The sequence below is a fragment of the Sturnira hondurensis genome, unplaced genomic scaffold, assembly GCF_014824575.4.
Source record: "Sturnira hondurensis isolate 20B ecotype Veracruz unplaced genomic scaffold, ASM1482457v3 Scaffold0002840, whole genome shotgun sequence".
NCBI lineage: Eukaryota > Metazoa > Chordata > Mammalia > Chiroptera > Phyllostomidae > Sturnira > Sturnira hondurensis.
Window position 1 is genome coordinate 18,595,917 of NW_028075471.1, and position 12,708 is coordinate 18,608,624.

General features: G+C 37.6%; 1 protein-coding gene across 1 annotated transcript in view; it reads right to left on the reverse strand.

Annotated features, from left to right (window-relative positions):
• Window positions 1-2,939: 2,939 nt before the first annotated feature.
• EIF4E3 (eukaryotic translation initiation factor 4E family member 3) overlaps window positions 2,940-12,708 on the reverse strand; it is a 36,992-nt gene continuing 27,223 nt past the window's right edge. Inside the window, exons 6-8 of the mRNA XM_037041291.1 lie at window positions 10,822-10,888; window positions 7,290-7,445; window positions 2,940-3,307 (exon numbers count right to left, since the gene is read on the reverse strand). Of these exons, the coding sequence (XP_036897186.1) occupies window positions 3,261-3,307; window positions 7,290-7,445; window positions 10,822-10,888 (270 nt within the window). The 3' untranslated portion in view covers window positions 2,940-3,260. The remainder of the gene's footprint in view (window positions 3,308-7,289; window positions 7,446-10,821; window positions 10,889-12,708) is intronic.

Genomic DNA, 12,708 nt, shown 5'->3' on the forward strand with positions numbered 1-12,708 from the left:
TTGACTGGGTGACTCGTTGAGGGGTTACGTTGCCAGACTTTGTGTGTCCTTGGTTTAAGGAATCACAGACTGGATGTAGCCTGCAGATTTCAGTGTCCAGTTCTGTCACTTGTTAGCCCAATGTCCTTTCACAAAGGACATTGTGAAGATTTAGTGAAGGTTCTGTGGGTAGATTGTACATCGTGCCTAGTGGAGCCAATTTTATTCAAAGCTTCTTTCAACTATAAAGTCTTGTGCCTATGTACATGATGCAGACGAGCTAATATAAAGAAGAAAGTTGAGAAGGTTATAGTCAACTTAAACTCCTTTAAAGTTTTTTTAGGTTTGTTTTCTCCATCGGTTGTACCGTAAATTTAACAGCCACATTATATTAAATATATATGTTCACTGTAAACTCTCCCCTCATTTCAGAAATGTAGAAAAGTGGCAGGCATTTAAGGAAATGCAATCTTTAACTGAGAGAGTCAGCACTTTGGGAGTACTTCCAAAAGAAAATTCAAATACAGACTAGTGACCGTCAATGAGTATTATTTGACCTTATTTAACAGGTGTACTTTCTTAACATAAACAGTTAAGCCTCCAAGCTCTCACCACCTAGGGAATAATGGGAAGTGAAACACATACTGGTCTCACAGTCCCTGGCTCTGCATCCCAGCCCCTGAGGAATTACAAAGGCAAGAAAGCGAGCTCTTTGGCTTCTGTATTTGTGTGGAGAGTTCAGGCGGTACCTGCAAGGGGTTGGCTGGGAAAAAACCCAGGATTCTACTGAAAGGTCTCACTCTCCCCAGCATCAGTTGAGATGGGTGTACCACCTCACCATGACAGTCACAGGCTCCACAAAATAGTCCCTGTGTATCAGAAGAGTACTGGATTATTTAATCCAGGTAATAAGTTTTAAAATGGATTAAATTAGTTTAGCTCCTATAACATCTCTATGAACTAGATATTCAATTAAAGCAATGTCAAAAGCAATCTGACAAAATCCTCTCTTAAAGTCATTTAGATGCCAGGTTCTTAACTTAGATGAATCAAATCCTTCTCATGGTTGGTATTTTCCACAGGGTCAGAAATAGTGGCAACAAGTCCTCTGGGATAAAAATCTACTTTGTGTACTAAGCCATGTTTCAAAATCATAAACAATATAAATTAGAAAACATTAATGTGAGCCTAACATTCCTATTTATTTTATTTTACTTCAAAAGCTTCATACATGCAAAAGTTGAACATGCCATCACAATGCTTTTAAATAAAGTTCAAAAATAAAAATACTTCAAAATCCATTTACTTGTGGAGGTATATATGACAATTATAATGAAGATAATAACATGCCTTTTCTAATCTATCAGAAAAATATTATAAATAAGAATTTTAATTTAAGTACAGAATAATTTTTAACTCTTTCATGAATTTAAAAAAAAAACAAATTGGATGTTAGTACAATATTTAAAGAAACAAGTTCCAGGGTTTTGAAAAATGGGTCTGATATCCTTATACCTCATTTTAAAAATCACTGAAGAAACTCAAGTTTAGAAACAAAGCATTTTTGTAAAAAACTATAATCATTGTTATTATGGTTAATGCAGTTAGTAATGGAAGTGAAGAGCACAACTTTTAATAAAATAGATATTTTGAAAGTCTTTTCAAATGTTTGAAGAATTTTATTTACAAACACAGGTTGGAGGCTTGAAGTACCTCTCTCTCTCTCTGCTGGTCAATACTACTAGACACAGGGGTATCAAATTCATGTTTACCGGGGGCCACATCAGCCTCACAGTTGCCTGCAAAGGGGTGAATGTAATTTCAACTCCTTAACAGTTAAGGAGTAGTTACATTTACACAGTCCTAAAATTATTTTGGCCCTTTGAAGGCAACTGCAAGGCTGATGTGGCCCCTGTGAAAATGAGTTTCACATCCCTGTATGAGAGGAATGAAAAATTCTGGGTTCAGTGTAGTTTTGAGCACTTGGCCTTTCTGTAAAATCTATATGCATGCATGAGCAAACCTGACTCCAAAAACACCAGCAGGAGGTGGTGTCTTCAAAGGACCCCATCTCTTCCAGGTGGGAGAAGCAAGAAAAACAGCAGGGTCAAGGGGCAAATCTTAATGTTCCCAAGGGTGGCCAGTTCCTTATTCTAAAACCAGTATTTCTTTGGTAACATAATACAATTTTTATTAACAATTCCAAAAATTAATGTTAACAGAATGCACTCCAAGTTCAACTTGGTGAATGTTCACATTCATCCTAGAAATGAGATTTAAATTCCTGCCCCTAAATGAAAAAGGCTGCCCATTTTGGAGATTACTGGATATAATATACAATGTGAACAGGAAAGGGGGTCACTTAACAAAATGTGTAAAATTGAAGTGGAAAGCCCTAAGTAGGTACACATATCCAAAATTTGGAAGCAGCTTAATTAAAATACTTAAAGTATTCCCTTCTCTTTAAATCAGAAGTATAAGGTTTCTTATTTGGAGAAATCCCTTGTTACCATTCTAAACCTTCCTTTGAAAAAAGCCAAATTGAAATTCTGGTTAGAAATATGTTCACAGAATCCAAATCTAGAGTTTGATTTGTATCCTGATACTCAACTCTGATTATAGTTTTCATGTTAGGCAACCCAACTATTATTTTTCTTTTATAACCCCAAAAAAAGTTTTAAAAGGGAAAAATAAAAGATATGTGTGCTGTCAGTGTAAAATCTGATTAAGTATGTTGTTGTTTTTTTATCCCCTAGGACAGAAAAAGCAATGCCCAGTACATAGTATGTAGGAGTGTGTTGGGACAAATAATCAAGACAGGTTCCGCCAGGTGCTATTCCTGCAAGTGCAGCATGGTTTTCAAAAGCAGTCCTGTCACAATTATGCATATTCTCATTAACTAGGTACAGTACAGCTACTTAAAAAAACTTCTATTAGTTTTTTAAATAACAACTACTTAAAACTGACTTCTGTGCCTCAATGAAAGGAGAGTGTACAAAACAATAATTACACAAAATAAAGAATTTAAGGGGGGAAAATTAGAGTAAAAAGAACACAGAAACTAGGGGGGAAAAAAGGCAAGCAACATGACGGTAGAAACCCACAGTCTCCCACCACCCCACCTGCCACTTTGAGTCCTAATTGCCCAATCTGCAAGGACAGAAACACACCCTAAATTGACCAGCATCGAACTTCGGCAAGTCTTCTCTTCACTCTCCCTCCTGTTAAGACCGTTTCCAAAACCAATCAGCAAAGGACAAAGAATTCTTTACAGAGTGCAATTAGTGTTTTCCACGTCCACCTTCAAAAGCATGATGCTCTTCATGGGCTAAAGAACAGAAAAAAACAAAAAAGAAAAAAGGAAAGAAAACTTTAAGCAAAGGATGGGGCAACCTTTCTCTAAGGCATCTCATTCAGTTTCCCCAAATGTTGGCAAGAACTCAAATAACTTTTTGTGCTAGTAACTGTTAGCTAAGGTGTGCATTTTCTGAAAAATGTAATAATGAAAATTAAAACAAGGAATAAACAAGCAACGGGCATGCTGTCATTCCTTTTGCTGTGCCGGAGAGGATGAGGAACCCGACAAGCTGATGGAGAGGATGCGCTGGGCTCTGAACAAATGCTGTAGGGAAAATGCACCCCATGGAATGCATGAGTAGGGAGGGACGGGCCTCTTGTTACCCAAGACGGGGCCATTCACAAGCCTATTTTTAAAAATAAAAAGAACAAAAATAAAACAAAACAAAGAACAACACAAGGGTGGTAGCAATTATTTCTCCCCATCTCTGAATACCCTCGGTAGGAAATGAAGTTTCATAAAATTGGTGGTTCTTTTATCTTCCCCAAGCATCTTTCCCCGACTACCATCTCTATTGACTGGCTTCCAAAACTATTAATTACAATTTAAAAACTCTAGAATAAAAAATTACCAAAATGTTTTTCAAAGACTTCCAATTTTTTTAAAAAAAACTGCATGTGGGAAATGGGAGACCTGTGAAACACATAGTATTTCCTCCAAGGCAAAGGGCCAAGATTGAAGATCTACTTTCTGGATTTGGTTAACCATCACCAGGAAACAAGGGCAGATTCTCTTCTCTCAAATGGAAAAGTCTCTGTGGCTTGTGTCTGGTAAAACCAAAGGCAACTCAAGATCCCCTGAGCTTTGTCCTCTGGCCCCTACACCATCAGCAGAGATGTCCTAGGGCACAGGTGGACTGGCCCATTTCACTTCTGAAACCCCTCCCAAGGAGCATCCCTTAGTACCCTAAGAGTGGCCTATAATCCAAATTAATTTAATCGAATGTTTTTCACAAGGGGAACTTTATAAATATTTTACTTTTTATGTTTTTTTAAAAATGTTTTTTAAAGGAAGATTTTTTTCAGGGCAGACACCAAAGAAAATCTAGTCTGCTCTGCAATAAAATATACAGTGCTGATGGTCACATGGAGAAGCCATGACCTCACAGAAATGGTCCCCTCCAAACAGTAGGAAATCAATAGAAACGCAGCCAAAGACTGCATTACTCCTGAGTGTGAGGGACACTGAAGTGCCATGGCGGGTGGGTCGTGGAGGTAACGGAAGAGAGCATTCAGGATTGGGAGAGTCTAGGAAGTGGAAGGAACTCTGTTCCCAGGTGAGCCTTGGCAGAGGAAACACAGAAATGCTCTAATCCAGGACTCAGCAAACTTACTGTGGAAAGGGGCAGAGAGCAAATATTTCAGACACTGTGGGCCACAGAGTCTCTGTGCCCATTACTAACTGTGCCACTGTAACATGAAGCAGCCATAGATGATATGCACACAAATGGGCACTGCTAGGTGCCCATGCACCTTATACACATATGTGAAAACCATTCTAGCTGCAGCCCATTCAGACAGGCAAAGAGGGGGCAGATTTGGCTTGTGGTTCATAGTTTGTCAACCTCTGCTCTAAACAATTCTCACATCAAAAAAGACATTTGTCATTCAGCTGCTCTGAATCACCTAACAGAATTTGGGGAAAGGGGTTTCTGTACATTGGGAGTTTTTTTGTCAAATAACCAGTCTTTATCCAAATCCTATCAACAGCCCAACCCTCATCCATCCTGCTAGAGAACCTGCTGTGCCTCCTGGCTCTGCACTCTGTGAATGAATACTTAGACCAGAGTCCTAGGAACAAGACAGAGTGAAAGCATGCAACTGGCCATTTCTAACTTACCTCAGCCTACAACTGTTCCTTATCATGCTGTGAGTAAGATCTCTGCCCAAACCCCAGTTTTCCAAATCGGTTCTGCAGCATGTAGTATGTAACCCTACTGAGTAAAGGACTGCCTGCTTTATATAAAATAAAGAGAATTGCTTCTTTTTATCCAATTAAAAGTTTTATTTGAATAATCTTTAACTTTTTAGATGTTAATTTATGCCATTAAAATACGAATTTCTATTGAGACCCATAGCCAGTTCTGTATTACCCATAAACTTCATGATGAAATCTGTCTTGTGGTATCTATTCAGCTTCATTCAACTGGCTAAGCTACAACTCTTCTCCTCTGTTTGGCTCCCCCAAGCCCCCTGCCCATCACAAAAGCTGAGCAGGGGCTCATTTTTGTTTAGTCTTGCCTGATGTCCTAAAACCCAGCTTAACCACTCTGTGCTAATCACCTAATGAAACACTAATATCATGTCAAATCTGCTGCTAACCAACATGTTACCTGGAAGTGGAATCATATAATTTTGAAGCAGAAGGGACCTTGGAGATCATTTAAGACCAACCTCCTCACTATGTAGATGAGAAAGTATAAGGATAAAAAGTTGTGACTTGCTCAAGGTCTTACTATTGAAGTGGGACAAAAATCCAGAGTACCTGACTTAATAATTCCAAACTGTTTTTCTCCTCTTTTGAGTGCAATGTGGAGCTGGTTCAAAGGTGGTAAAGAATGTTTTGGCCCTGTTCATAAATGGCAACAAAACACACTTCCTTCCAGTGAGTTTCAGCTGTGGTTAGTCTTGTGGAGTAGAAGGAAGAAATTAATATCTGGTTGAAAATACCACTCATGTTCCCTAACATGGGGAACATGTTAGGGAATGAAAATTCTATCTACAAATGTGCAATTTCCACACTAAGAGCCAACAAGCAACTTCTGCCGTGCCATCTTTGTCTCTTTTATTTAAATCGCCATCTAACATTTAGAACCTTAAGGACCTCCTGTAATATCTGCAGCACCAGCTCAGTCTCACTGCTGAAATCTTAATTGCTTGGTGTGATCGTGTGATTTCTTAGAGGGAAGACTTAGTTTTAATATTCTTCATCGTGCTAAGACAATCATGAAATAAAATTTGATTTTTCCTCCTTCACTTTAGTCAAGGGACTGAGAAAAGTGAAATGGTAAATGGAGTGTCTTTCAGCAATTCTAAGATACACTCCCCACACTGGCACCCCTGAAGTCAACGTATCATAGTGTAACTTCCTAGTTTTCTTTTTTAGTTTTCTTTTTTAGTATTATTACTAAAATAATACTTACTATCAAGGGCATTTTAGATTCAATAAAATATAGTAGTTAAAGAAAACTGGGTTACTGACTCTTAGCACAGTCTGGGAAACAGGAAATTTGTCATATATGTGTAGGCTGCTAAAGCTCCTCTCTATTTCATTGTTGAAAGTATAACCTAAAGTTGGATCTACCAAACATTGGTTTAATAACATTAAGTTGTTTTCATTATGACAGAAAATGACTTTTTCAAAAGAGCACACAAAAGCAATGAACATGAATCATGATGCAAACAATAGGTCCACACACCTATTCATACTTTTAATACGCCACCACTGTGCGTGAATTCTCCTTCAGTTCTGTGTCACAGTCATCCGTAATGAGGAAGCACTAGCATTTCAGTAGAACATTCAATCACCACTGTGCTCAGAAGAGTTCCTCCACAAATACAGATGTTATATAAGCATACTATAAAGTCCTGTTTGTGAAGGCATGATTGAATATCTATGTTACTGCTCATATAGTAACATTTTTGTTATCGTTGCTTCAAATACAAGGTAACTTTTTTCTGAGAATGATAAATTTAAGATCAGTTTTAAATTTTTGAAATGATAAATACAACATGTATCTCATTTTCTGATTCATGCACTTAGGCAACAATTAAATCTCATTCTAAGTTCTGAGACTAAACTTTTCTTAAACACTTAAATGTATTTTATTGAAATATTTCTGGATTATAGAGTTTCAAGTGATTCTGCCTTTACCTCATTTGCAACACAGTTTCTATTTTTAAAAGTATTATAGAATTGTCTAGAAAGTAATAACTGGAAATGAAGCACTTACGTTTATAAAATACTGCTTTAAAAGATATGTGGGGCAGAAGTTCATAAATCTTTTCTAAAACGGTCGCTTCACCCACTAAAGAGGCATTTACATTCCAGACTTGGACTACGTCGTCTCGGTCCCGAACGCTGACACTGACTCCTATTACTTCGTCATCTAAGGGGAAGGCAGAAAAAAAAGAAATGAGTGATAATTTCAAGTCTGCCTGCACTGTTTTTTAAACACTTATTATTTCCTCTGTAAGTTATAAATAAGATGATAAAAAGAAAGTGGCACAAGAGAACCCATAATAAATACTTGTTTCTAAGGAGAATTGTTGGACAAAACACAAGATATTGGGTGAAAGCTGCAGCAATCATATGACATTTAAACAGGGACTTAATATACAAAGTGTTCTGGCCAAACAAATTTTCCAGGTAAGTAATTTACCCCTTTAAACATGTTACCAAAGCTTTTTGACTCTTTTTTTTTAAATCTGTTTTGATGAGACTTTTTCTAAAATGAGTTGCATAACTCTACCCTCTGAAAGCCAAGTGACCTCAAATGAACTTTTCCTCGATGCTTGACTGTCTTCGTTAAGAACAGCAAGTACTTTCTCCCGACTTCCTGCCAAGCGTTCATGTACCTTGGGGTAGTCAGTACTATCTGCCTCAAAACTAACTACACATGGACTATGTATTCCAAGCTGCTCTTTCTGCTTTTGGGGGTTTGCCTGTCTCCTTTCCTATTCATGCCTCCTGCTCTTTAGTGCTTCTTTCTAGCCATCCCTGTTCCATAGTTGGGCTTTTTAACTGTGAGCTAGAGAATCAATGACCATCTGTTAGCACTGCGTATAAAGAAAGAGTAAATACCTTTTAAGTGTGGCTCTGCTATCATGGCACTGCAGTAGTTGAACACTAAAGCATTTACCTATATTAATTAAGAGAGGTCTTTTTAAACTAAACTAAACTAAACTAAATGAAACTAAACTAAACTAAACTAAACTAAATTCTGCATTTGGGGCTATCTTGTAGATATCTGAGAACGGTGGCTGGATCAGTAAAGTTTTTTTTGTACTGTCCTTGCACACACTTTGTGTGTGTTAATTTGCAGCAAAATGACAGGAGTAAAGACTTCTGACTCCTGGTTTACATGTTTACGACATATTAATGAAATAGGGTCAGCTCTCTGAACCCACATATCCAGCACCAAGAAGTAAAATGAAAAAGGTAAGCACCACAATTAGAAAATGTTGCTTTCATAAATATGCTTTGCTTAAATTTCTATAAATCTGTAATTCTAAATAATTTATGTCATCAGTCCTTCCAATTGTCTTCTGTAAATTAAAACATTCTATTATTTAGATACAATTTAAATAAGCACATGTTGAATTTACTAAAGGAATTCACCTTCAGTAAAATAATTATTTTCTTTCCTTCTTCCTTCTCTTCTTCACTCCCTGCTTCCTTTTTTCCTTCTTAAATGAATTTGGTCCAGCTAAACTCGTATAATTCGGCACTAAATGGTTCCATTTATAAAAATGTTTGCAAACAGGCATAATGAGCCCTATGGCGTTGTAAGTGGACTGTCAGCCATACTGGGGCAGGAGGACAACGAGGGCTTCTGGGGGTTGATAATGTTCTGCTCATTGATATGGAGGCTTCGCTACCGAGGTCTGTTTGCTTCAGGAATATTTATCAAGCTACACACGATAGCTCATACACTTTTTTTGTATATATGTCACATTTAACAAAAACTTCCAAAAAATTAAACAGTACCTGACCATGACCATTCAACAGGAACTTATTCCATCATAACACTTGTTTTATTTACACCTTTAAAATGTACTTGCTAGAGCTCAGTTACATTAAGTTTTATGTGAACATAAAGTTATCACCTAAAGAGGGAAGCTTTGCAGTTTACCACTTTCAAGAATGGTCATGAAGTCACCAGATCAGTCTTTTAGGAAAATATCAGCCTTTTCCAGTCTTTTGATATTGCCCATTTCCACACTTTTGGTCACAGGGTGCTGAATATGACAAACTGTCAATATTTCAGTTTGGCTTGGCTTTTGGTAACTAGACATAGCCTACTAGTAACAGTGCTTTCAGAAACTGCATGGTAAAAAGGCTGTAACTCTGACGCAAGGGCAGATCCATCAGCAAACATGTCATAGTTATAAGAGAGTCAAACAGCAAAACCCTGATTAATTTAGGGCACTGGAAGCATAAGATGTTAGAGCCAGGCTGACCCACTGTTTAAAGATGGCAGAACGAAGTGACTTACTTCAGGTGGCAGAGCCAGGTCCATGGAAGGGTATTGGTTAACAGTTAATGGTCCTCTCCTTTCCTGAGTCAACCACAGAACAATAGGTCCTCTTTACTGAATCCTGGCAATTTATTATTACTTAGATAATTTTCCCTGGTTCTGGAAACAGGAATAGTTCTACTTAGAAAACTTCCCCTGGTTCCAGAAACAGATCTAAGTTATACAGAAAACGTCCTTTCCTAGGGATTTTGATATTTACATATAATTATACCTAGGTCACATTTTGGCTGCAGATTATGAAGTTGCTAACCACTCCCTATTAAAATAGAAGGAATCTGTATTTTTAAGGCAATTTTACCTTAACTCAGTTTTGTCTTAGGTAAAAAAAAAGTAGTGTAAGAATAAAGTAAAACAAAAGCAGAATTATGAAAACTGCTAGTGAGATGGATTTGAAACTCACCATAGCATTGGCTAGGTATGCAGGGGCTCTGAAGGTCACAACCAGCCAAGATATCTGAGGACAAATCAGTCGAGACTGATTTGCTTACAAAAAATAAATAAATAACTGAAAGCTGAACAGGAAAGATGTAATTCTAAATGTTACCTCTGAAGCATCCACCCAGAAAGACTTGCCCAAGAAAAACAAAACTTTAAACGAGCAATTCAATTCCCGTCTTTGAGTGGTTTCATGATCAAAACAAAGCAAAATAAAAATGGACTCACATAGGCTCTCAGAAATTCACTCAGTATTTGAAAATGGTGTCCAAAGTAAAGTCCTGAAGACCTTATATTTTAGCCTTAATTGTGGGGTCACAGGTAATAGCATTAAGTACATATTGCTCCCTTTAAGCAGGGGATCAAGAGAGGAACAGGAGGAAGAAAAAGGGGACTGAAAGAGGGACAGAAAGAATTGTGCCAAACTTCACGAGACACCAAAGGCACTTTCCCCTGGAGAAGCATAGGAAAAGGAAACCAACCAAAAGCTGTGTTAAGAGTCCAACCGATACCACATTTTCTTTTCTTTTTGCCTATTTATTTTGGACAGATGGTCATGGATACTAGTAAGATGAGTTATGAGGGAACATACATGTCTATACACAGATGTATATACATAATATACATATAACACTAAATGCCACAATCACATGAACAAATCAAAGTAACTTCATAGTTGTAAAATAAACAACTTTGAAACATGAAGAAAAGTAAAAAACACACAAATTTTTGTAAGGGACAAGCACAAGCCAAGCACACCCGAGCGGGCCCACGAGCCGTGGCTCTTTACCTGCTGCAGCACAGTCTGTGAACTGTTCCCCGATAGTCGCTAACAACAACTCTTTCCAAACTGTAGACTGGTGTGAAAAAGAATAAAAACAAAAAACAAAACCAAAAAAAACACAACATACATATATATATGTATATATATATATATTTTAGACAATTATATCCAGGAGCTAAACAAGTCCCATTTTCCACAACTTGATGTGCACTTTCCATGCCCATGTGTACAGCTCAAGGCCACCTCCAAATTACAGGTGTAAACACTCACAATAGTGTGTGTCATACTGTTCGACAAATAACTTTACACAGATAGATAAAGTGATCCAGAGTCACAAACTTTGTGTCAAAGACCTTGGTGTCCTAAGTCACAAACCTAATTTGTGGTGAAACCCCTGATCAAATTCAAATAATTGTGGAAAAATGCATTCAAATGACATCATTTTCTGATTTCTTTATCTCTCCCTGATTCAAAACATATTAAATGGTTATAGTTGAATGTTATTAGTAAATCCTTGTCTTTAAAACCCTTTTCTCTGTTTTTCTTGGAGTTTATAAGGTACCTCAAAGGTTACACAAGTAAAGAGCACTTAAGGAAATTTTGGTTTATTGAATAATACTAGAGACTTGCAAATTTCTGTTGACTCAAGATAGACTGTTTATGTTAAGTGATAGAACTTTATGAGTGTATGTATGCATTTCCCCAGAAGAATCAGTACTTGGTCTGGTCTACCTCCAGTGAAAAAAAATGGAGTCTTTCTATTTAAGATCTAATGATGCCATCCAACAAACAAGTTATTGAAGTCCTAGAAGTTCTAGTTATTCCCTCCTGAAAATAGTTCTTGATCCCATTTACCTTCCTTTCCCTGGGCCACAGGCTCTGAACTCACCCAGAATTGGGTTTGAATCCAGACAGGCTGCTTAGTATCTGTGACCTAGGCAGGTTATTAATCTCTCTGCACAGGTTTTCATAGGTGAACAGGGAATAATAAGGGCGCCTGACCTTCCAGGGATCTCAAGTCCATGAGACTTGAGTGAGACATTTTTAGTTCATGAGACTAATGTGCTAAACACATTGGTCAACAAATGTGTTCAAAGGACTTAGCACTGTGGCTGCAGCCAAAGGACTCAACCACTCCATAAATAGCTGTATGTTGGCTACATGTCAGAGGCTCAGTACATTTTACCCACAATAATGGTGTTTCTTATTACAGTCTAATGAGCTGAAAGCAGCCTGGCTGAATTTCTAACCCAGATGACAGCAGTTAAACATTGTGACCTCTTACTCTCAAGGAGGATTTTCTTTTCTCTTTCCTAGACCCTCCCTTCTGGTCTACATGTCTCCCATCTAGAAATCATCCTTCTCTTTCCTATCTGAAGTCCCAACTATCAGTCTTTTATACTGTTAGTGATGAAGGTGAGGGAGACGGAAGAAGTTAGGGAAGGGAAAGTTTCCTGTCCTGTTTTGGATTCAGACAAGGTTGGACCACCAGATTTCCACTTGTTGACAGCTGTGAGTACCAAACTGCTCAGGATGGCAATGCTTGTGCAGATGTGAAGTGTTATTATTTGTGACTGAATGTGGCCAACTGGGCCAACAAGGAAAGGACAAATGTGCCTTTCAGCCTCTTTTCACTGAAAGTTGGCATCCTGATTGTTTCAACTCGAATTCAGTCTAGTGTCAAAAAATAACATGAAAAGGAAAACTTATTCTTACTGAAATTTTTCAAAACTTATATTGCTTTTTCTTTGCTTTCTGTTCTTACATTGCTTTCTCTGCTCTTACACTGTTTTCTCTCCTTTTTAAGGGGGACAGAGTGGATTCATAGGCCTTCATTAGCTGATTGGCTGCTGGCTCCCCTGACATTTTCTATTAGGTATGCCAAATAAGAGC